General features: G+C 41.3%; 1 protein-coding gene across 3 annotated transcripts in view; it reads left to right on the top strand.

Annotated features, from left to right (window-relative positions):
• Positions 1-22,527, top strand: part of LOC122540344 (segment polarity protein dishevelled homolog DVL-1-like) — a 125,478-nt gene that overhangs the window by 7,894 nt on the left and 95,057 nt on the right. Inside the window, exon 2 of one of the 3 annotated variants that reach the window (XM_043675923.1) lies at positions 21,162-21,347. The exons of 1 other annotated variant lie outside the window; for it this stretch is intronic. In XM_043675923.1, coding sequence (XP_043531858.1) covers positions 21,238-21,347 — 110 coding nt within the window. In that variant the 5' untranslated portion in view covers positions 21,162-21,237. Of the gene's footprint in view, positions 1-15,189; positions 15,270-21,161; positions 21,348-22,527 lie in introns of those variants that run through there. One more of the 3 variants, XM_043675924.1, reaches the window with a different exon arrangement.

Genomic DNA, 22,527 nt, shown 5'->3' on the forward strand with positions numbered 1-22,527 from the left:
CTCCCGTCTCCCCCCCTCCCCGTCCCAGAACTGATCACTACATAACACCACTGGTCACCAAGCTCTAGGCTGAATAACTTGCATCTGCTATCACTCTTTGTCTTAGCAAGTTTTGAGAAGATTTGTAGCTCAGGTTGAAGTTCTGGATGTAGCTTTGCTCGCTGAGCTGGAAGGTTCATTTTCTGACGTTTTGTCACCATATTAGGTAACTTCTTCAGTGAGCTCTCTACAAAGCACTGCTGACGTTTCCTGCTTTCTGTTTATATGTTTGGGTTTCCAATGAAACCCAAACATATAAACAAAGAGCAGGAAACACCAGCAGTGCTTCGTCCGGAAACTCACTGAAGATGTTACCCAGTATGGTGACGAAACTTTGAAAATGAACCTTCCAGCTTAGCGAGCAAACCTACATCCAGACCCAATGTCTTCTATGGGCCAGCCAATTTTGTATCCAGATAGCCAAATTTCCCTGTATCCCAAGCCTCCTTACTTTATGAATGAGCCTACCATGAGGAACCTTATCAAATGCCTTACTAAAATCCAAGTACAACACATCCACTGCTCTAGCTTCATCAATGTGTTTTGTCACATCCTCAAAAGAATTCAATAAGGTTTGTGAGGCAAGACCTGCCCCTCACAAAGCCATGCTGACTATCTCTGCTCAAACTATGGTTTCCCAAGTAATCATAAATCCTGTCTCTCAAAATCCTCTCCAATAATTTGCCTACCGCAGATGTAAGACTGACTGGTCTGTAATTCCCAGGGCTTTCCCTATTCCCTTTCTTGAACAAGAGAATGACATTTGTCACCCTCCCATCATCTGGCACCTGTCCAGTGAACAGTGAGGATGCAAAGATCATCGCCAAAGACGCAGCAATTTCTTCCTCACTTCCTGTAGTAACCTTGAGTATTGTGGTAACATTGGGTATATCCTGTCTGGCCCTCTGAGCAAGGAAGCCCGGGTTGAAGTCCCACCTGCTCCAGAAGTGTGTAATTAGGATAAATAATCTGTCCTAAAGAATTGGGGGTCTTGTGTTTTACTGGTAATTTGCCCACCTCTAGGCCAGGAGGCCTAGGTTCAAGAGCCATCTGCTCCAGAGGTTTGTCTTAACATGTCTGAATAAATTGATTGAAAAATAACTATGCTGAGGGACTCTTTCAGTGATGTTGTGGGCTGAAATGATTTACCTCCAACAACCATAACCACCTTCCTTTATGCTAGTCATGATTCCAAACAATGGAGAGTTTGTTTTTCCCTCCCAGAACCAATTGACTGCAGTTTTGCATCAGACTTTTGATATCAAGGGTAGTCACTCTCTGCTCCTGTCTGGTGTTTAACTTTTTGTCCACGTTTGGACCCAGGATATGATAAAGATGCTAAGTGGCCCCAATGAATCCAAACCATATGTTGGTGAGCAGGTTATTTTTGTATGTTGTCAGATTGACACTAGTTTTGTAGTTGTACTGCAATAGCTTTTTCACAGATACAGCCAGTTCTGGGACAGACTCTTCATTACTATTGCTGAAATGTTTCCAAACCCATAGCTTTTGCTGTATCGAGAGTCATAGACATGTACAGCATGAAAACAGACCTTTCGGTCCAATTCATTCATGCTAACCAGATATTCTAAATTAATCTAGTCTAATTTGCCTGCATTTGGCCTGTATCCCTCTAAACCCTTCCTGTTCATATAGCCATCCAGATGCCTTTTAAATGTTGTAATTTTACGAGCCTCCACTCCTTCCTCTGGCATGCACCACCCTCTGTGTGAAAACGTTTCCACTTAGGTCCCTCGGTTACTCTTCAGAGGGTCAGTGTGGATTTGTTGGGCCAAAGGGCCTGTTTCCACACTGTAGGAACCCTAATAAAAATTAAAAAAAAACTATGCCCTCTAGTTCTGGACTCCACCACATCAGGGAAAAGGCCTTGTCTATTTATTCTATTCATGCTCCTCATGATTTTATAAACCTCTATCAGGTCACTTCTCAGCCTCAGGGGAAAACAGCCCCAGTTTTTTCAGCCTCTCCCTTTAGCTCAAATTCTCCAACCCAGGCAACATCCTTCGAAATCTTTTCTGAACCTTTTCAAGTTTCACAACATCCTTCCCATTGGTCGTCAACTGTTTTTTGATATCATGTGGAGCAAATTGAATTGGTCAATGGTTGGCATTGTTGATGCTGGGAACTTTTGTTAGTGGTTGAAATAGATCAGTTGCTCAACACAGCTGGCTAAAGATGCAAGCAAATACTTGATAGACTTCCTATTATTATGCATTGTGATATTTGTGGACCCTCATTCTTCTGTTAGTTATTTAATTGTCTACCACCATTGGATGTAGCAGGACTGCAGAGCTTAGACTTGATTTGTTAATAGGATAGCTAAGCCCTATCTGTTGTAAACTGCTTCTGTTACTTGGAACACAAACAATTTTGTGTTGTGACTTCAACTTCGTTTTGGCTATACCTGGTACTGCTGCTGGTATGCCCTCCTAAGTCTTCATTGAATTAATGTTGATCTCCCTGGTGCAGGATTACTGACTAATGTTTGTTCTTGATATGATTTGGGTGGATTAAAGAGTTCTAAGTTCAAACTGCCAAAAAACCTGGGAACTTTGAATGTGTAGGCACAATTGCATTCTGCCTTTATTCCTGAAAGCCATGGGGCAAAACCAGATTCACTGCTGTTAATGAGCAGAGCACACTTGCTGGAGGGCTGGAAGCAGAATCAAATAATGTGAGGGTCATCTTGTACCTGAGGGTCATCTTGTACCATCTGTTACTCTTTTTTGGGTCTTAAACCTCTTAGTTAGAAGTCATGATCCTGATAGAGTGGTGGACATAGCACCAGTAAGTGTTGAGGAAATTGGAACAGGTTCTTGCTGTCAGCAAGAATGGGGGCAATAATCAGCAACATGATTTGACACTTTGGAAGACGTGCAAGCAGAGATCACTTGACCTTTACACAGCTCACCAATGTGATTTAAGTTTTAATCATCTCACAAAGGTTTCAGCTTTTTAAAATTATTCAATGTTTTCATTAGTTTGTAATATTTATACTATTTATTAATCATGCCTTTGGTTTATAAAAGCAGTTTCCACTTGAATATTGCTTCCAAATTTGAAAATCCACAATTTAAAAGTACATGGAAAGAACTGAGTTGTAACCTACTGAGCACCCATCACAGTGTAACTCTTAGCTAAAGCAACTTGAATTTATGTAACTTTTTAAATAGTGAAGCACTTTGGGATGTTTTTCTGAGTGTCATTAGACAATGAAATATGTAAGAAGACACTATGACATGTAGCCCTAAAGGCTTGGTCAAAGAGGTCATTTTTAAGGAGTGTCTTGAAGAAGAGGAGAGAGAGTGGAACAGTTCAAGGACAATCCTGGCAATTAAGTGCATGACCTTAATGATGGAATGATTAAAATCGGGGCCATGTCAGAGGTGAGAATTCGAAAAATGCAGAGATCTTTTGAGGATTCTGGGGCTGAAAGTGGTTCCAAAGTTTGTTTCAAAATCCTGGAGTGAATTGATCATAGAGGATCTCAAATTTGCTGCACCTTGAGCCATTATAGGTCATTCGGTACAGATTACGGAAGAATTGTACTTGGTTCAAATTGTATTTCATCAAGCTTCATTGGGATTGGGATAGGGTTATGCTATTAATGATATTATAGGTGCTGTAATCTCCTGACACAAATTAGGCCACGCTGCCTTTTCTATTTTCCCCCTCCATGATTAAACTCAATGGACAGTTACTAATTTTGCAGTCTGTTACACACTGCAGCTGATACCAGAGCTTGTGATTCATAATTTATGAACAGTTTGCAGTGGCATAGAGGGAAGCATTGACAAGTTGAAAAGAAATAATTACATTGTTAGTTGAAAACATAAAGCTTGGAGAGTAAGCTGATGGCCGACAGATGGTGCCTGTTGGCATTGGGACTGCAATGGGGAGTTTTGATTTTGTGCCTATTTATCTAGTGTGTTAATCTCAAATTGGCAGCATCCTACACCATGTACCTGTGCAATGCTACCTGGTTGCCATTCTTCATATGCAAGCCTTCAGCAGGCTGGTTACTGTGGCGAGATCATGTCACTGGTGAACATAGTATGTGTTCTTCTGTTGTCTATGCATTATCTTAGTAACATTCTGCTTTGTATATTGTTAATGTTCAGCATAAAACATGAGACATGCCTAAATATCATCTTTTGAATAACAGATTGAAGAATGTGTTGTTATTCTGTTGATGATCAGTCCAACCGCTACCACCACCAAATCCATGTGGTGCCTGTGTCAAACACTGTATGTTACACCATTATCTTGTGAGTGAAGCTCTGGCTTACACATTGTTCTGTCAGTAACACTGTGTGTATGCCTTGTGCTCATTCCTCTCCATTATTGCAAAATCTTTGCCAGAATTGCACTAAACCATTTCCTGCAATATCTCACTTAGGATTTACAGCCAGAGAGTGAGTGCAGTTTCAAAAAAGATAAAGGAATCATGTGGACCTTTTACACACAGCCAGTCATGAGGGCCTTTGCAAGTTAGTGTTGAAATGCTGTCCCAAGAAATTTATTGAAATGATTTGACAGCTCTGTGAAAGTATGCTTACGCATGTCTTGGAGGATGATGAGTCTTTTGACCCATTCCCAGTCAGTAATGGAATTAAACAGGACTGCATGTTAGAGCCAACCTTCAGCAGGTTCTATTCTGCCATGCTATCCAGTGCCTCCAATGGTGATGATCCTGGCATTGAAATCAGATATCACATGGATGGAAATGTGATCATGCTGCGGCAACACCAGACAAAGACTAAGGTCATCAAGGAAACCCTTCATTATTTACCGATGACTGTGTATCAGCTGTCAGTTCAGAGCTGGGAATGCAAAGTAGCTTGGACTGATTATACATTGCATGCAACAACTTCAATCTTATGATCAGTGTGAGAAAATTGAAGAAATGCACCAGCCTACTTGAGAAAAGTGTATCTATAGACCAGGGTTTCTGTCTATGACCAGAACCAGTTCACTTTGTTTCAGCAGTACACTTTCTCAATTTGTCCATGTTGTCAGATGAGACCCTTGCAAGGATTGCCAAAGTAAGTATAACCTCCGGATCGTGAACATCTGTCTGGGAATGAAAAGGAATAAGTATCTTATCCGTGCTGAAAGCCTATAAGCATAATAGCCCAGTCCACTTTTCTCCATACACACGAGACTTGAACCATGTACCAGCATCATACCATGAAGTTCAAACATTTTCATTTGAGCTGCCTTTTAGATGACCAGTCAGAATACCAGACAGAGAAGATGGTTACCTGAGCTGGCATCCAGAATATTGAGACAAGATACAGCTGAGTTGGGCTGGTGATAAAGTCAGAATGCATCTGTTTACTAAAACGAATCATCTTTGGAGAATTTGAAACTGGGGTCTGCTCTCATAGTGATTGAAGAAACAGCACAAAGGCACTCAGACTCTGTACACCGGGAAAAGCTCATCCAGTAATGCTGCACCTGGCACAACCAAAGAAAAAAATAGTGTGGCCTCCTTCAAAAGCCGGTTTATGTCCGAGGCAGAGAGGAAATGCAAACAGAGGAACTCTCAACCGGCAACTCATTCAAACCCAAATCCTATTTACAATAGAACCTAAATTAAAAAAACAAAAGAACCGCAGATGCTGGAAATCAGAAACCAAAAACAGAAATCGCTGGTAAAAGTCTGCAGGTCTGGCAGCATCTATGTAAAAAAATTAGTTAACGTTTTGGGTTCGGTGACACTTATTCTGACAGATCTGACATTTTCCAGCAATTTCTCTTTTTGGTTGCAAATAGAACCTTCTAATTGCAGATTAGCAGTCAAAAACTTGCTGTGGAACTCTAGCAAACAGTCCAAAGAATGAATCCGGATTAGTGGTGCTGGAAAAGCACAGCAGTTCAGTCAGCATCCGAGGAGCAGTAAAATCGACGTTTCGGGCAAAAGCCCTTCATCGGGTATTCCTGATGAAGGGCTTTTGCCCGAAACGCCGATTTTACTGCTCCTCGGATGCTGCCTGAACTGCTGTGCTTTTCCAGCACCACTAATCCAAAATCTGGTTTCCAGTATCTGCAGTCATTGTTTTTACCTAGTCCAAAGAATGAGCATGGTCATCTTTGCCTCAAAGGCTGACCGAGAAAACAACAGCTTTTATTTGGCCTGTGTTGTGACATCCTAACCATTACCTTGTACAGACAATTTTTTCTGAAATTGTATCCTTGTAACCCCATTTCTGATGTCAGCTTGAGAATTGGATGGAATTCCACTTGCTCCCTTTTTATCAGTTCCCATGTGATTCTAATTAAGATGTAAAGTGTCAACATTGGGTAGAGCTCTTCTGGTGCAGTGGTAGTGCCCCTAACTATGAATCAGGAGGCCCAGATTTAAGTCTCTTCTGCCCCAGAGATGTCATAACATCCCTGACTTCTTGATTAGAAAGTATCCTTAATGGTGGGCATGGGAGACAAATGTAATCACATGCAATTATTGGTGAAGCTTACTTTCAGCTGATGCAATAAGTACATCCAAGCTACAAAGAACATCCTGCAAGATGGGTAAGGCTTTGCATCATGGCCACAACTCTCCTTTCCAACTCCATTACCATTCACATATGATTCATTGAGAATATAAAGGTAGGATTAGTGATTTTCTTAAAATTGCAGTGAAAACACAATGAGTCAAATTCAGATAACCCAAAACTCTGGTTGTAATACAGTTGCCTGCTATTCTCACTGGTAGAGAAGGAAATCCAATTGAAGAATGCCCACGATACACAAATGTTTCATCTGGTAACTCTGGTTCAGCCAAAATTACACATGCTTGTCAAATGATTACACCAACCAATTGGAGTGAAGATGGGCCATGCCAGAGCATTAAATCATGGGAAAATCACCATTTGACATCAAGGTTTCTCTGTTAAAGAGTGTTCAGTCCCTGCAAATATGGCTAAATCTTTGAGAAAATTAAGTGCTATTGATGGGAGACCAAACAAAGTTTATACAGCAAGTGAGAAACCATGGTGTGAAATGAAAGCCGACATAACTAAAGCAGTGGAAGATTTCACCATCAACCATTCAATCATTTTTCAAACATTCTGAAGCATAAGACAAACATCTTAAAACAGTTTGACAGCAGACATTCTCTCTAGCAAGGAAGAGAAGGGGAACAGCTGCCTATCCCAACATTGAAGAAACTTTGCTGAAGTCTTTCAAGGAAGCTTGAGTGATGAATGTGCCCATCTCTAGCCTAATTCTCAGGGAAAAGCATGTTGTCTTGGCAAAAAGACTGGCCCACATGGAGTTCACCTGAATGATGGATGACTCAAAGGGTCTTTGTCAAGAAATGAACATGGATCAAGAGATAGTTAAAACACTGCTAAAACATCTTTTATCAAATTGCTCAAGTTATTGAGGTAATCAGTAAGCAGAAGTACAAAGCAACTGTCTAGATACCAATGTTACTATGAGGGAGGTGTGGAAGATGGTGACAGAAGCTTCAATTGACTGTTTTCACCATGCTGAGTTCAACTTGGCTACAACTGCGCATAATGCCAAAAATACAGAGAGGTAGGGTGAGCCCAACCAACTTGACGAAGTCCTTTTTTGCTGCAGGAAGCCAGTATGGAAATTTCAGCAAAGGCACCCATGAAAGTGTCTGCTGTAGTGGATGACACCATACTCTGTACTGTTAAGGCAATTGTGAATTCAAAGGCAGTAGAAACGCTCTAGGATTTCCCTGTGCAGTACATAGACACAGAAAACATGCTTGATTGCATTGATGACATGCAGGCTCATCTGCAGGCAGCATGTAAAGCAAAAAAGCAATTAGTTTTCCAGAGCCAATCCCTAGCTTATTTTCAATAACTTTTATTGTATAATGTTTGAGCAAATTGGAAAATAAATACATTTTCCACTATTTACTATATCAGTATTTTCACTTTTTTAATAAGATAGATAAAACATAGGAGCAGCATTCAGCCAGTCTGCTCCGCCATTCAATCATACTGATGTTTTTTCAACTAATCAAAAACCTATCTGTCTCTGTCTTAAAAACACTCAATGCCTTGGCCTCCACAGCCTCCTGCAGCAAAGCATTCCACCTATTCACTTCCCTCTGGCTGATGAAATTCCTCCTCATCTCAGTTTTAACGTGTTGTGCTTTCATTCAGAGGTTGTGTCCTTAAGCCCTAGTCTCTCATACTAGTGGAAACATCTTCTCCGTGCTCATTGTATCCAGGCCTCTTGGTATTCTGAAAGTTTCACAGAGATGCCCCCCCCCAACCTATACTTCTAAACTCTATTGAGCACAGACCCTGAGTCCTCAACTGCTCCTCCTGTGATAAACCCTTAATCCCTGGGATTATGCTCGTAAATCTCCTCTGAATCCCCTCCAAAACCAGCATATCCTTCCTTAGGTATGGGCTCAAAACTGATCACAGTATTCTAATTGTGGTCTGACCAGAGCCTTAGTCAAAAAGTGTGGTGCTGGAAAAGCACGGTCGGTCAGACAGCATCTGAGGAGCAGGAGAGTTGACGTTTTGAGCGTAAGCCTGTTGAAGGGCTTATGCCTGAAACGTAGACTCTCCTCGGAAGCTGCCTGACCAGCTGTGCTTTTCCAGCACCACGCTTTTTGACTGTGATCTCCAGCATTTGCAGTCCTCACTTTCTCCTGAGCAGAACGTTATAGAGCCTCAGCATTATATTTCTGCTCTTGTATTCTAGCCCTCTTGAAATGAATGCATTTGCCTTTGTAACTACCAAATGAACCTGTATGTTAATGTTGAGAATCCTGATCTAAGACTCCCAAGTCCCTTGGTGTTTCAGATTTCTGAACCCTTTCCTCATTTAGAAGATAACCTATGCCTCTATTCTTCCGAATAAAGTGTGTAACCTCACAATTTGTCACATTGTATTCAATTTGCCACTTTGCCCATGCTCCTAGCTGGTCCAAGTCCTTCTGCAGCCTCCATGTCTCCTCAACACCTCCTGTCCCTCCAGCTATCTTTGTGTCATTTGCAAACTTAGCACAAATACCCCTTTGTCCAGATCATTAATAATTAATGCGGATAGTTGTGATCCCAACACTTATCCCTGCGGAGCTCCAAAAATCACTGGCTGCCATCCTGAAAAAAGACCCTTTTATCCCCACCCTCTGCCTTGTACCAGTTAGCCAATCTTATCCATGCTATAACCTTTCCCTTAACACCATGGGCTCTTACCTTAGTCAGCATTTTCCTGTGCAGCACCTTGTCAAAGGCTTTCTGGAAATCCAAATAAATCACGTCTACTGGGTCTTCTTTGCCGAACTTGCTTGTTATGTCCTCGAGTTCTAACAAGTTTGCTAGGCATATTTGATAGTGTATCTGAAGGCAAATCAGGTTACATAGGGACTCCCTTGAATATCTTGAACTGCCACTTAACACAAATTTGTGGGTAGTCCTCCTATGTTTTGACTTATTGTGATTTTGCTGTAAATATAATTTGTAGGTATCAGATATTACATTGGTGTTATTATCTTTCATGGATATTATCATTGTCTTTGTTGGGACTAACTTAAGAGCTCAGTGTTTTGGCATGCCTTATCATTGTCATGCATTAGTGGTCACAGAGTGGTTAGGGATAAGTTCTTGTAGAAAAGCTGTGTTTGTATTCACTTATTATTGAATGTCAATGTCACTGTCCAGTTTTGTACTTGCCAGTCTCTGGGAAATGACTGAACCTGCTGGCTCACCTAACCCTCCCTATGTGCAACAAAGGCACTGCGGAGTGTAAGCACATAGTTCTTTGAAAGTGGCGTCACAGGTAGACGGTGGTGAAGAAGTCATTTAGTATGCTGGCCTTCGTCGGTCAAGGCATTGAGTATAGGAGTTGGGATGTTTTGTTGCAGTTGTTCAAGTTGTTGGTGAGGCTGCACTTGGAGTATTGTGTACAGTTTTGGGTCATCCTGTTATAGGAAAGACTTAGTTAAACTGGAAAGAATGCAAATTAAGAGTGCATGGACCAGTTTGGCCTGAATGGCCTGTTTCCCATGTTGTATTACTCTATGATTCTGTGTGCATTGTAAAAAAAAGACTTACAGGTTCCATGCAATTCCTTCTATAGTGTCTTCCATTTAGCTAGGGTGGAAATAGCTTGCTTTTTGTCAGCCAGAGGAGACATAATGAGGAGGAAGGAAACTGCAAACATTGGTGAATGAAATGCTTGAGTACTGGGCACCCAATCAGAGAGAGAGTTAAGAAGTATTAGAATGTCGTGCAAGAATTCCAGAGGTGTTTATCACTGGGGGATTGGTTGCTGGTGGAATGGAGGACAGGAATTGTAACAGGTTGGCAAATTTGCTTGTTGTGTTAGTCGTTTGAGAAGGTTTGGAAGTATTGTCTCCCATGTAGTTTGAAATTGGCTGTAGTATGCACTGGGGTGAGGATTTTGGAAGCACCAAGAGGGCACAGCTGTAAGGTTTTGGGTAACTGTGGCCTCTGAAAAATGGAGAGGACAGGCCAAAGAGCATAACATTTTTAAAAAAGTGTTAGTGAATGCAGGATATCACTGGCAAAACCCAGGATCAGTTGCTACATCTACTTTTGTTGCTCAAAATTATGGAGAAGGCAAAACAAGCAGTAAGTGGAGGTGAAGAGGGCACGAATAGTTTCACAATGAAGCTGTGTTCAAATTGTTTCAGATTCATTTCCTCCAGTTAAAATTTAAGATCTAGCTTCCTGTGAATGAAAATCTAATTGATGGATCACTCTGGGAAGGGTTGGCACTTGTGTAGGGAGATGAAATGGCCAGGGAACCATTACATTGGTACACAGACGATTCAGATCAAATTGAAAATGGAGCAATTACAGCAGCAGTTGGGGTTTGTCTTAGGGAAATGGTGTTTCAGAGAATGTAAAAGCTCTGGATTGTATTTTAAATTGACGTGTGCAATTAAATGATGTAAGTGTGCAAAGAAAAAAACATCATTTGTAACCATAACGATGGAGAGAAGCTTCCTAAAGAAAGATCATAGACCGAGATTGGAATACTGAGCCCACAGTATCAATTATAGATGATATTTCATGCAAAAATAGAGGGCTGGCAATGACTGCCCTGATTGGAGATTGGGGACACAGCATTTTATTGACTTGCATCTTTGTTTTACTATTTTAACATGATCTCCCATCTCTCCCTAATCTTAACCTGATTGTAAATTTGTTTATGACGTTACAGTCTTGGGTGAGATTTGAGAGTGTAGCATACTGTGTTATGGCTGCAATTATCGGGCCGCATTTCATGTATTTGCCAATTTTTTGTGGTTGGTTGGCGGTATCAGGCTGTTCAGTCAGATTGGACTCATAACCTAACTGGATTCGTGTTTGTGAATACCCTTTTTTGAAGTTCAGAGAGAGTCTTTATGGAACACTAGCCTGGCATTTTCATATAAGATGGCAATCTGCTGCCTTGAACACCTCTATGCTTTTGTGTTCCTTTCGGATAATTCTTTTTGTCTTCTGCTCTCCACTTGCAATTTTCAGTCCCTAATGTTCTTGTATATAATGTGTAGGTTCAGATTTTAGAAATACTCTTAATGTTTTTTGAAAACCACATTTTCAGTGACCATTCTTGCTGATTCAAATCTGTGTTACTCAGAAACAGCTTGTAAAGCTTGCAGTGAAAGGAGTCACGACCACAGTCCAGATGGCTGAAATATCATTTTACTTCTGAAAAAATATTTCAGAACCAACTTCTTCCCTTTTTTTTTCTTTGATTCTCAAGGGACTGTAATTGCGAGAGAAAATAACAGCAGCTTGCATTTGGAATGCTTTTTATGGTGTTAAATGTCCCAGGGTGCTTCACAGGAGCAATTATCAAACAAAAATTGATACCCTACCACACGGATATGTTAGGAGAGGTGACTAAAGTTGTTCTTTCGCTCATTCATAAAAAGGCCAGTATATTATTCCTATCTCTAATTGCACTTCCTAAAAGCAACTGAATGATTTACTTGGCCTCTTCAGAGGATATTTAAGATTTAATCAAAGATTTAACCATATTGCTGATGGTCTGGAGACCATGTAGGTGAACGTAGATTTCCTTCTCCAAAAGAGGTTGGTGAATCACATGCCTTATTGTGGCAGTCTCGTAGTTTCATAGTCACTGTTACTGATGCTAGTTTTTTACTCCTGATTTTACTTAACTAATTGAATTTAAATTCCCTACTTACCATGGTCCCATTTGCACTTGTGCATCCTGATTATCCTCTCAAGCCTTTGAATCAGAATCTAGCCATATAGTCACCATATGAAAATACATCAAATACAGGTCGTTCTGCTGCAACGCACATTTTGTTAACGCAAATTTGCTGTAATGTGATTGACAAATTGGAGACACTGTTTCCCGAGAGCGAACTTTTAAAATGTGTGTTGGCTGTAATGTGATTAACCACCAACACTTCAAGCGCTGTTTCTGAAGTGCATTTTTATTTAACATGGGGTTGCACAAGAACGTAACCATCGCGTTATAGAACTGCTTGTGAATATATTTTGAGGAATGTCTTAAAGGAGGAATGTGAGAGGGAGAGAGATGGAGAGTTTTATGGAGGGGATTCTAGAGTTTGGGTCTGAGACACCTGATAGTAGAACTTTGATAAATTGTTAATCAACTTTGATAAAGGTAGAAGGTACTAGAATTTGAGGAATGCAGAGATATCAGAGGTGTAGGGCTGCAGGAGGTAATCAGTAGGGAGGGGTAAGACCAATGAAGGATTGAAACTAAGGATTTACAAGCAAGAGTTGGTAATTTGCACTCTGTCATTTAATATAATTAAGGCCGATCTGATTGGTGTTCAAGTCCACTTCCTTGCTTCCCCTTAAAACTCTCTTCAGTTCCCACCTGAAGTGGATGAGTGGGGTTTGGGCCAATCTGTGGCTGAGATAACCTCCATCCTGATGTGTCTGCCACTGCCCTACTTTGCACAACAGGTCAGGAATTCTTCAGAGGAGGGATTAAACCCAGATTCCAAAAAAGCATGACAGTGTACGCTTAAGACACACAAATCTGCAATAAAGATAGAATGTTCCAGAAATAAGGCAACTCTATCAGTTTATGGAAAAAGCAAAGGCATGCTTTGGTTGTAGCCCCTTATCAAAATGCCCATCACATACTGAAGAGCAACTATAAATTGGGAATAAATATTGCCTTGTCAGTGACGTGTGTGTGTGTGTACATACAATTTAAATTGTGACACAACTGAATTTGAGTTAGTCTTCGACTATCTTTTGAACAACAGAACTTTGGAAAATACGAACTTGATGATCTGACAGAAATTCAGTTGTCATAATGAAATGGACCAGATAATGCTAGCTGAGCTGGATCTGCATATTTAAAGAGACCCTTGTCGACTTACAGACAGATTCTTTCCGAAATTTAAATTCACAGTGGATCAGTTCAAAGAGGGAAAGTGATTGATCAGTGATAAGTTGTCCATTTATTGAGTCATATAGCTTACAAACAGACCCTTCGGTCCAACTCGTCCATGCAGACCTTTCTGCCAAGAGAAGTTCATTTTCAGTATTTCAGCAGAGATAGCTTCTTCTGCACTGTGCCTAACAAATCTTACCCCTAACGGTCGCATCTCTAGTGTTGGTGCCTAGCAAATTTTTCTTTGTTTTTATGTGGGATGTGAGTGTCGCTGGCAAGGACAGAATTTGTTGCCCATCCCTAATTGCCCTGAACTCAGTGGTTTGAGTGACCATTTCAAAGAGCAATTAAGAGTTGACCACAATATGTAGGTCAGACTGGGTAGGCATGGCAGATTTCCTTCCCTAAAGGACATGAGTGAACCAGATGGATTTTTACAACAATCAAAGACAGTTGTCTGGTTGTTTTATATTCCAGATTTATTAATTAAATTTAAAATTCACTGGTTGCAGGGGTGAGATTTGGACTCTAAAAGCAAAGTTCCATAAAAGCAAAAGACAGGGGTGCTGGAAATCTGAAATGGAAAGAGGAAATGCTAGAGAAATGTAGTAGGTTTAGCAACATCTGTGGAGAGAGAAACAGAGTTAATGTTGCAAACCAGAGATGACTCTTCAACAGTGAAGTTCTACTTCTGAAGGAGAGCCAAATTGGACTCTAACATTAACTCTGTTTCTCCCTCAATAAATGTAGCTAGACCTGCTCAGTTCTTCCAGAATTTTATCTTTTTATTGCAGAATAGTAAGTTGGGCCTCTGACTAGTCTAATTACATCACCACTGTCTTAGTGTGGAAGCAGCACACTGCACCTTTTCAAAATAATGTGAAGGGTGACTAACAGAAGGTTTTGAAACTGCTAACTCAAATAATTTAATAATGAACCCCCACATTGCCACTAGCTTTCTAGAGGTGCTTATCGTTATTGGATGCTCGAGGGGCAGTAATAACTTAGCAACTGGTGATGGAACTATTTGTTCCTAATGTAGCACAGATCAAATGCAGAACATATTATGCCCAGTATTGGGAAAACATCCTCTCACACAGCACTAACTTGATCTTTCCACTCCCTAAGATTGCCAGGCAAATGCTAATTAGTGTAGCTGTGGTGCAGTTTTCTTTGCTGTGCTGAGACTGTGTTGGAAATATGCAGTCTCATTGGAAGAGGATACTCCCTGCTGTGTGTAGCAGCTGTCTGCTGAATTTAAAATTGCTCCCTGTACAATTTCCATTTCCTTCTACGCAATGCATTAAGTAATTGTGCTCTGACTAGAAAAACAAATTACGTTTGCATTAGTTTCATTGGCTAGTATACCACAGTCAGAAGCTATTAACCAGGAGAGTTTATAATTTCTGTGCCTTGCAATGTGCACTTTGACTCCTGCTTGGTTATATGTTAACCAGTAACCAGCCATACCAGTGAGATCAGTTTGCTTTACTGATAGCAGGGGTTATTTTGGTTTTGGACGTCAAGGTGAAGGGTTGAGGTCTATAGTTCAGGACACCAAAGGGTGCCTGATACCTCCCAAGACAGCTCTCAAATGACAGATAACTCTGAAGTGCAGTTCCTGTTATGAAGGCAAATGGGACTATCATTTTGGAAACAGCAGTATCCCATAAACCACAGTGTGATCAGCAACCAATAAATATTATTTCTATATAGTGTCAACATGGACTGGATTTATTGCCCGTCTCTAATTTCCTCAAGAAAATGGTGATGGGTTACAAAAGGATATTAAGAGGAAGGAACAACAGGCAATGTGATCTCAAGCCATTGGGAGTTGGAGAAGGTGTCTTTCTTATTGCTTTTATACTTTTCGCTGATAAGCTTGGAGTACTGGCAGGTGCTATTAAAGTAACCTTAGTGACTAACAGCAGTGTCCGCTGTACTTGTGTTGATGGGAGAAGGGTAGATATTGTAAACCAATCTTGTGAAATCTCTTTCCTGGAAGGTCGCAAGCTTCAGTGTCATTGACTTAATTCTCATCAAGTGATGAGTGTTCCATCATACAGCTCTCTTGAGCTTGATGTAGGTTTTGCCTTCTGCAGGGCATTTTACTTGAGATAGCAATGCTTATGGTTTCCCTTGTAACATAAGAAACTAGGTTTGGACAATGTATTGAAGAGTCCCAACAGACATTTATTACATACAAACATCATGTTCACAGGTGCATAAATGTCTGAGATAACATCAAGCTGTTATATTGTGACAGAACAGCATTAACCACATGCTTCCAATAGTGTAGATGCTTGGAGTGATCAAAGTTAAGATGGAGTATGTGATCTTTATAAAGACCTGGGTTACATGCTGTGGTAAAGTTATGATATAATAAGCATGTCTTTTAAGGCTTTCTGCTCATGGGACACACACAATAGAATGATGGATACAAATAGGCCTTAAGTAATCAGGGCATGAATAATCTGTGCAATAACCAATCTTTTTCATCTGTTCATGCAGCAAAGGTGTTGAGAGTTTCGCTTTCTTTTGATCAGTTATTACTCCAACCCTGGAGGGCTCTCATTCCACCTCTGTTGTTTTCAGCTTTCCTAGGGTTACTTGGTGATGTACACCATCAAACACTGCTGTGATCTTGAAGACAACTGCTGTCATCTCTCTTAGCATTTAGTGCTTGCTTTAATGCATGAATGATGTGATACTTCAGTGAGCAATGGGACCTGACTGAGCTCAGTAGCTTGTCCCAAAACATCTCTGTCCAGATGCACTGGAAAGACAGAACTAAATAGATCTGAACAAAATAGTGATTTGTGGTGTAAATAGTTGTGTCTCTCTTGAATGTGGTGGCCATTTACAGGGAGTTGTTTGACTTGGTAATCAATTAAAGCTATAATGAGAACTCGCTAGAAATATTTATCATAATATAATCCCTTAAAACTTGTTACTGGGAACGAGTGATTGTCTCCCTTGTGTGTTTGCAATGCTTTTATCCTTTTAAGTATTCTTTGGAAATACTATGTACTACCTGCAGCCTAACTAGGAGAAGGAAATATGGAATGGAGGTACTAATCTATGTATCCTGGCAGTAGCTCTTTAGCTCATAAATAGCTCCATGTATGTACTACATTGAGGGATAGAGTGAGGGTGGAATGGCTTGGCGATGAACTAATTGAGCAAAAGGGATTTGGGGAATGTAAGTAAAATAGCTAGTTTTATCACTGTCGTCTTCAATCATTATTCAAACATCATGCAGTTTTCTAAAGCCTGATGGTGTTCAATTAAAGAATATGAATGATCTAGGTTACCCAGTAGATGAAGTGAGAATTTCTGTTGAGCTCTGCCCTCAATACAGAAAAAGGGTGAAAACAGATCTGGCTGTTTCACTCTTAGTCGTTTTCACCTTTAACCAGTGTGTTCACTGCATGATTTCAGATTCATTTGCAACAGAGTGTGCTGGCATTAGGCATGTAATAAGGACTTAGTTAGAGAGAAGAAGAAATCATCTAGGGTTGCCACTCTTGATAAATCACCTTTGAAAAGTGCATGTATGTGATTGGCAGTAATGCCTCGAGGGGCATCCAAGCCCTCATTATCCAGACTCTGAGTGATGGATAAGTAATGGAGGCCAGCTGTATTCCATCAACTCCCTTGGTTTCAGATCTCCTCCTATCCGAACAAGCATCAGAGCTGTCAGGAAAGGACCTAAGTCCAGTGAGAATCATACCTTTAGGAGAGAGGGTGGAAACAGTGCCCAGGAGATCTCAAGCAATATTCACTTTATACAGCCATTCCTATTCAGCAACTTACAGCTAACCCTCAAACAAAAGCCAAATATTACATATGCTGAAAATATGAGAATAAACCCAGTCTATCCAACCTTTCTCCACAGTTAAATTCCCCTCGTACCACAAAATGTCCTGGTAAATCTTTTCGGTACCCTCTCCAAAGCTTCCAAATTCTTCTGGTAGTGTGGTGACCAGAACTGTATGAAATATTCCAAGTGTAGCCTAACTAAAGCTCTACAAAGCTGCACCATAACATGCTTATCCTGAAACCCAATGCCCTTCCAATGAAAGCAAGCATACTATATGCCTTTTTTATTACCTTATCTACCTGTGCTACCACCTTCAGTGATCTGTGGACCTGCACACCCAGATCCCACTGCATATCAATATTCCGAAGGTTTCTACCATTCACTGTACTTGACCTTCCAAAATGCATCACCTCATATTTGTCTGGATTAAACTCCATCTACCATTTTTCTGCCCATACCTCCAACTGATCTATATCCTGCTGTATTCCCTTAACAATCGTCCTCACTATTGCAGGAAAATCAACGTTTCGGGCCAAAGCCCTTCATCAGGAATCGTTCGGGCAAAGGCCTGATGAAGGGCTTTTGCCCGAAACGTCGATTTTCCTGCTCCTCGGATGCTGCCTGACCTGCTGTGCTTTTCCAGCACCATTCTAATCTTGAATCTGATCTCCAGCATCTGCAGTCCTCAATTTTGCCTAATCCTCCTCACTATCTGCAACTCCACCAATCTTTGTATCACTCCTTTTATGAACAGGAACAGTTTCTGCCTATCTATTCCTTTTGGTCAGATCATCTACCAATTCCACCAATTTATCTACGTCCTTCTGGAATTCTACCTTGTTTTCCTCACAGCTTACAATTCGTCCAAGTTTGGTATCATCTGCAAAATTTGAAATTGCCTCCACCGCACCAAGATCTGGATCAATAGCATGCATCAGGAAAAGCGAGAGTCCCAATACCGACCCCTGCGAAACTCCACTACAAACCTTCCTCCAACCTGAAAAAATATTCATTCATCATTGTTTTGTGTTTCTTATTACTCAGTCTATTTTGTATCTATGTTGCCACTAATGGATGGGCTGCCAATATTATGGGTACTGGGATATGGGTGGGCAGGAAGACAGTGGGATAGTCACCTGACATTTGATGTGGCTCCCACTGTGAAACCACATCCAGCTGGGATGCTATAAAATCCAGCTCCATATTTTGTCACTCCCAAATCCAAGAATACCTAGATTGTCATGTCACCCTTCTACTGTGCCCCCTGCGATCTATAAACTCATACACTGCAAATCAAATCTAGGACTTTGTGAACATTATGATCCACTGTGCCATTGCATTATTTGTATTATCTCTGCTGTAAATGCAGCTGTTCTTTGCTTCAGTGGATGCTATCCAGATACAGCAAACAAATCCCAAAAAGGTTATCAAAGTGGCTTGTGAAATGTTGGCATTTATCTCTAAAGGGCTGAAATACGAAGTGGGGAAGTAAACAGTGCATTGGCCAGATCCATTCTGAAGTGCTGCTTTTAAGCACCAAGCCCCAGTCACCGTGCATCCTTGAGGGGAACAATGAACAACTACAGTTTCTAAGTATGTTAAGGATTTAGCTGGAATTAGGAATCCCCTGTGGGTTTATGTAAGCAACTCAGTGGTTAAAGTTGCCTTTAATTTGCTTCAAGAAGAAAACTAAAAACTGTTGTATTCTGGTTGCAAAAGCTCAGCATGATGCGCCCACGTGCAAATTGTTTAAATTGTCAGTGTTACGGACTGAGAGGAGAATGCCACAGCTAGTCCAGTCTTGGCCTTGGGCCAATCTCCTGGACGTTTAGAGAGAAAAAACATGATGTTTGCTATGTGAATAGATCTGCCACAACTAATACATTTAACTGTCCTTTAAATCCTTGGAGAGTAGCGTAGTGGTAGTATTTATAGGATTGTGTGGGGAAAGGTGGGGCTTAGGGAGGAGGGCTGAATATGCTTTCCAGAGAAAACAGTTGAAAATTGTGAAAGTGATGTTTGGCATCATATCCCAAAATTCTGGGTTCATTCTAGAAGGAATGTGGTGCATTTGTCTGCACCTTCTCCTCTCCATTTGCTGTGCTAGCCTAATAAGTTCAGAGATTTCAGCACTGTTTCTTTTAATTGAACTTGATACATGGCTTCCTGTAGTGACAACGAATATCTCTGTACTATCATTCACTGGGATATCAGGGGTTGATAGTGGCTAAGAGACAAGGTGAAGGTGATAGTCTTTGACATCTAGGCACCAGGTATGACATTAAGGAGCCCTGACAAATTTCAGGTCAGTTTGCATTAATGAGAAATGCATTGGAGTGCACAAAGGAAAATTGGTTTTGGTTGTTGGAGGCCAATTATCTCAACCTCAGACCATTGTTGCAGGAGTTCCTCACAGCAGAGTATTAGTTGCATTGATCTTCGGCTGTTTCATCAATGGTCTTCCATCATAAGATCAGAACTGGGGATGTTCACTGATTATAGTGTTCAATACCATTTGCAGTTCCTCAGATGCTGAAGTTATTACAAATCATTGGTTTGGCCTCAACTGAAGTATTGTGTCCAATTGTATACCATGTTTTATGACTGATGTGACTGCGTTTGGAGAGGATGCAGAACGGATTTCTAAGTATTGCTCTGGGGATGAAAGACCTCCCACAATACTTTTAGGAGAGGAGTCCTAGTCCTTGTAGGTAGTAGAGATAGTGGATTTGAAAGGAGCTGTTGGAGAAGTCTTAGTGAATTACTGCAGTGCATCTTGTAGGTGGTGTACACTGCTGCCAATGTGTCAGTGATGAAGGAAGTGAATGTTAAAGGTGGTCAATGGAGTGTCTGTCAAGCAGGCTGCTTTATCCTGAATGATCTGGAGCTGCAGTCATCTAGGCAAGTCATATTTCTGATTTCTAGATGGTGACCAGATATTGGAGAGTCAGGAAGTGAATTACTTGCCTCTGACTGTTCTTGTAGTCACAGTATTTATATGGCTGGTTCTGTTCAGTTTCTGGTTAGTGGTGATCCTCAGGATATCAGTAGTAGGGGATTCAGCGATGATAATATCTTTGAATGCCATAGGGCAGTGGTGTGATTACCTTTTTGATGGAGCTGATCATTGTCTAGTACTTGTGTTGCATAATTTTACTTGCCATTTAACCCAAGCCTGAATGTTGTAGAGGTCTGGCTGCATGCAGATATGGACTGCCTCAGTATCTGAAGAGTCATGAATAGTGCTGAACATTGTCCCATCCTCAACGAACATTCCCACTCTGACATTATGATGGAGAAAAAGATGTTGTGAAACTTGAAAGGGTTCAGAAAAGATTTATAAGGATGTTGCCAGGGTTGCAGGATTTGAGCTATAGGGAGAGGCTGAAAAGGCTGTTTTCCCTGGAGCATCAGAGGCTGAGGGGTGACCTTATAGAGGTTTACAAAATCATGAGGGGCATGGATGGTATAAATAGACAAAGTCTTTTCCCTGGGGTGGGGGAGTCCAGAACTAGAGGGCATAGGTTTAGGGTGAGAGGGGAAAGATATAAAAGAAATCTAAGGGGCAACTTTTTCACGCAGAGGGTGGTACGTGTATGGAATGAGCTGCCAGAGGAAGTGGTGGAGGCTGGTACAATTGCAACATGTAAAAGGCATTTGGATGGGTATATGAATAGGAAGGATTTGGAGGGATATGGGCCGGGGGCTGGCAGGTGAGACTAGATTGGGTTGGGATATCTGGTTGGTGTGGACGGGTTGGACTGAAGGATCTGTTTCCACGCTGTACATCTCTATGACTGGACCCAGCACACTGTCCCAAGGAACTCTTGCAGTGATGTTCTGAGGCTGAAGTGATTGACCTTTAACAACCAAAATCATTTTCCTTTGTGCTCAATAGGACTCCAACCATCAGAGAGATTTCCCCATGATTCCCAAGGGCTTCTTAATGTCGTACTCAAGCAAATGCTGTCTTGATGTCAAGGGCAATCACTCAAACTTCACCTTGGGGGTTCAGCTCTTATCTTCATGTTTGGACCGAGGCTTTAATGATGTCAGCAGCCAAGTGGCCCTTGTGGAATTCAAAGCAAGGATGAGTAAACATGTTATTTCTTTGCATGTGCTGCTTGTTAGCAATGTCGATGATCCCTTTATTGCACCTACCACACAGTGTGTTTAATTCTTATAATTAGCAACGGAACTGTGAGTTGACTCTCTAGTAATAATGAACAATATCTATTTAACACAATTAATATTATAACAACAAAATACACTATAAACTAACAATTTACACTATAAATCTAAGAGAGTGTGAGGACTACAGATGCTGGAGAGTCAGAGTCGAAAAGTATGTGGAAATCAACTATCTTGTGCTTTAACTTAACTCTGGATGATCATATACCACAGCACTAGATCTTGGCCTTGATCTATGTGGCAATGATTGTCTGGTTGTCTTCTCCCTGTGGTCCCATGGGTCTTCCCTTCACAGTGGTTGGTCTTGAGGTGAGGGAGGGTTGTGTTGCAGCGATTCTTATACTTAGTAGTTGTTCAAGCCCTTTGAGAGAGTTGTTAGTGTACTCCAATAGATCGATCAGGGCTCGATCATCCCAATCGTTTGGACCCAACCAGGCATTGACATGTTGATGGCAGGGTAGTCCTTGGGCATCCGTTCCTGGCGGAGTTAGGTGCACATAAGTCAGGTAGCCTTCACCAAATAAGGTTGTGAGGTGTCCCTATGTCTAGCAAACAATTCGAGGTTCCGATTATCCTGGGTATGGCATTCAGGTTGATTATATTCAATTTAAATTCAAGTGCATATTCTATTGTCTGCAGCTGCTGTGTCAATTCCATACTCTGTGTGTAGCTGCAATCTGCCTATGTTCTGCAGCTTGTTTATTCGCATAAATCAAATCATCCGCCGACATTTCCGCCACCTCCAAAAAGACCCCACCACCAGGGATATATTTCCCTCCCCACCCCTTTCCGCTTTCCGCAAAGACCGTTCCCTCCGTGACTACCTGGTCAGGTCCACGCCCCCCTACCACCCACCCTCCCATCCTGGCACTTTCCCCTGCCACCGCAGGAACTGTAAAACCTGCGCCCACACCTCCTCACTCACCTCTATCCAAGGCCCCAAAGGAGCCTTCCACATCCATCAAACTTTTACCTGCACATCCACTAATATCATATATTGTATCCGTTGCTCCCGATGCGGTCTCCTCTACATTAGGGAGACTGGGCGCCTCCTAGCAGAGCACTTTAGGGAA

The sequence above is a fragment of the Chiloscyllium plagiosum genome, chromosome 34, assembly GCF_004010195.1.
Source record: "Chiloscyllium plagiosum isolate BGI_BamShark_2017 chromosome 34, ASM401019v2, whole genome shotgun sequence".
Taxonomy (NCBI): Eukaryota; Metazoa; Chordata; class Chondrichthyes; order Orectolobiformes; family Hemiscylliidae; genus Chiloscyllium; species Chiloscyllium plagiosum.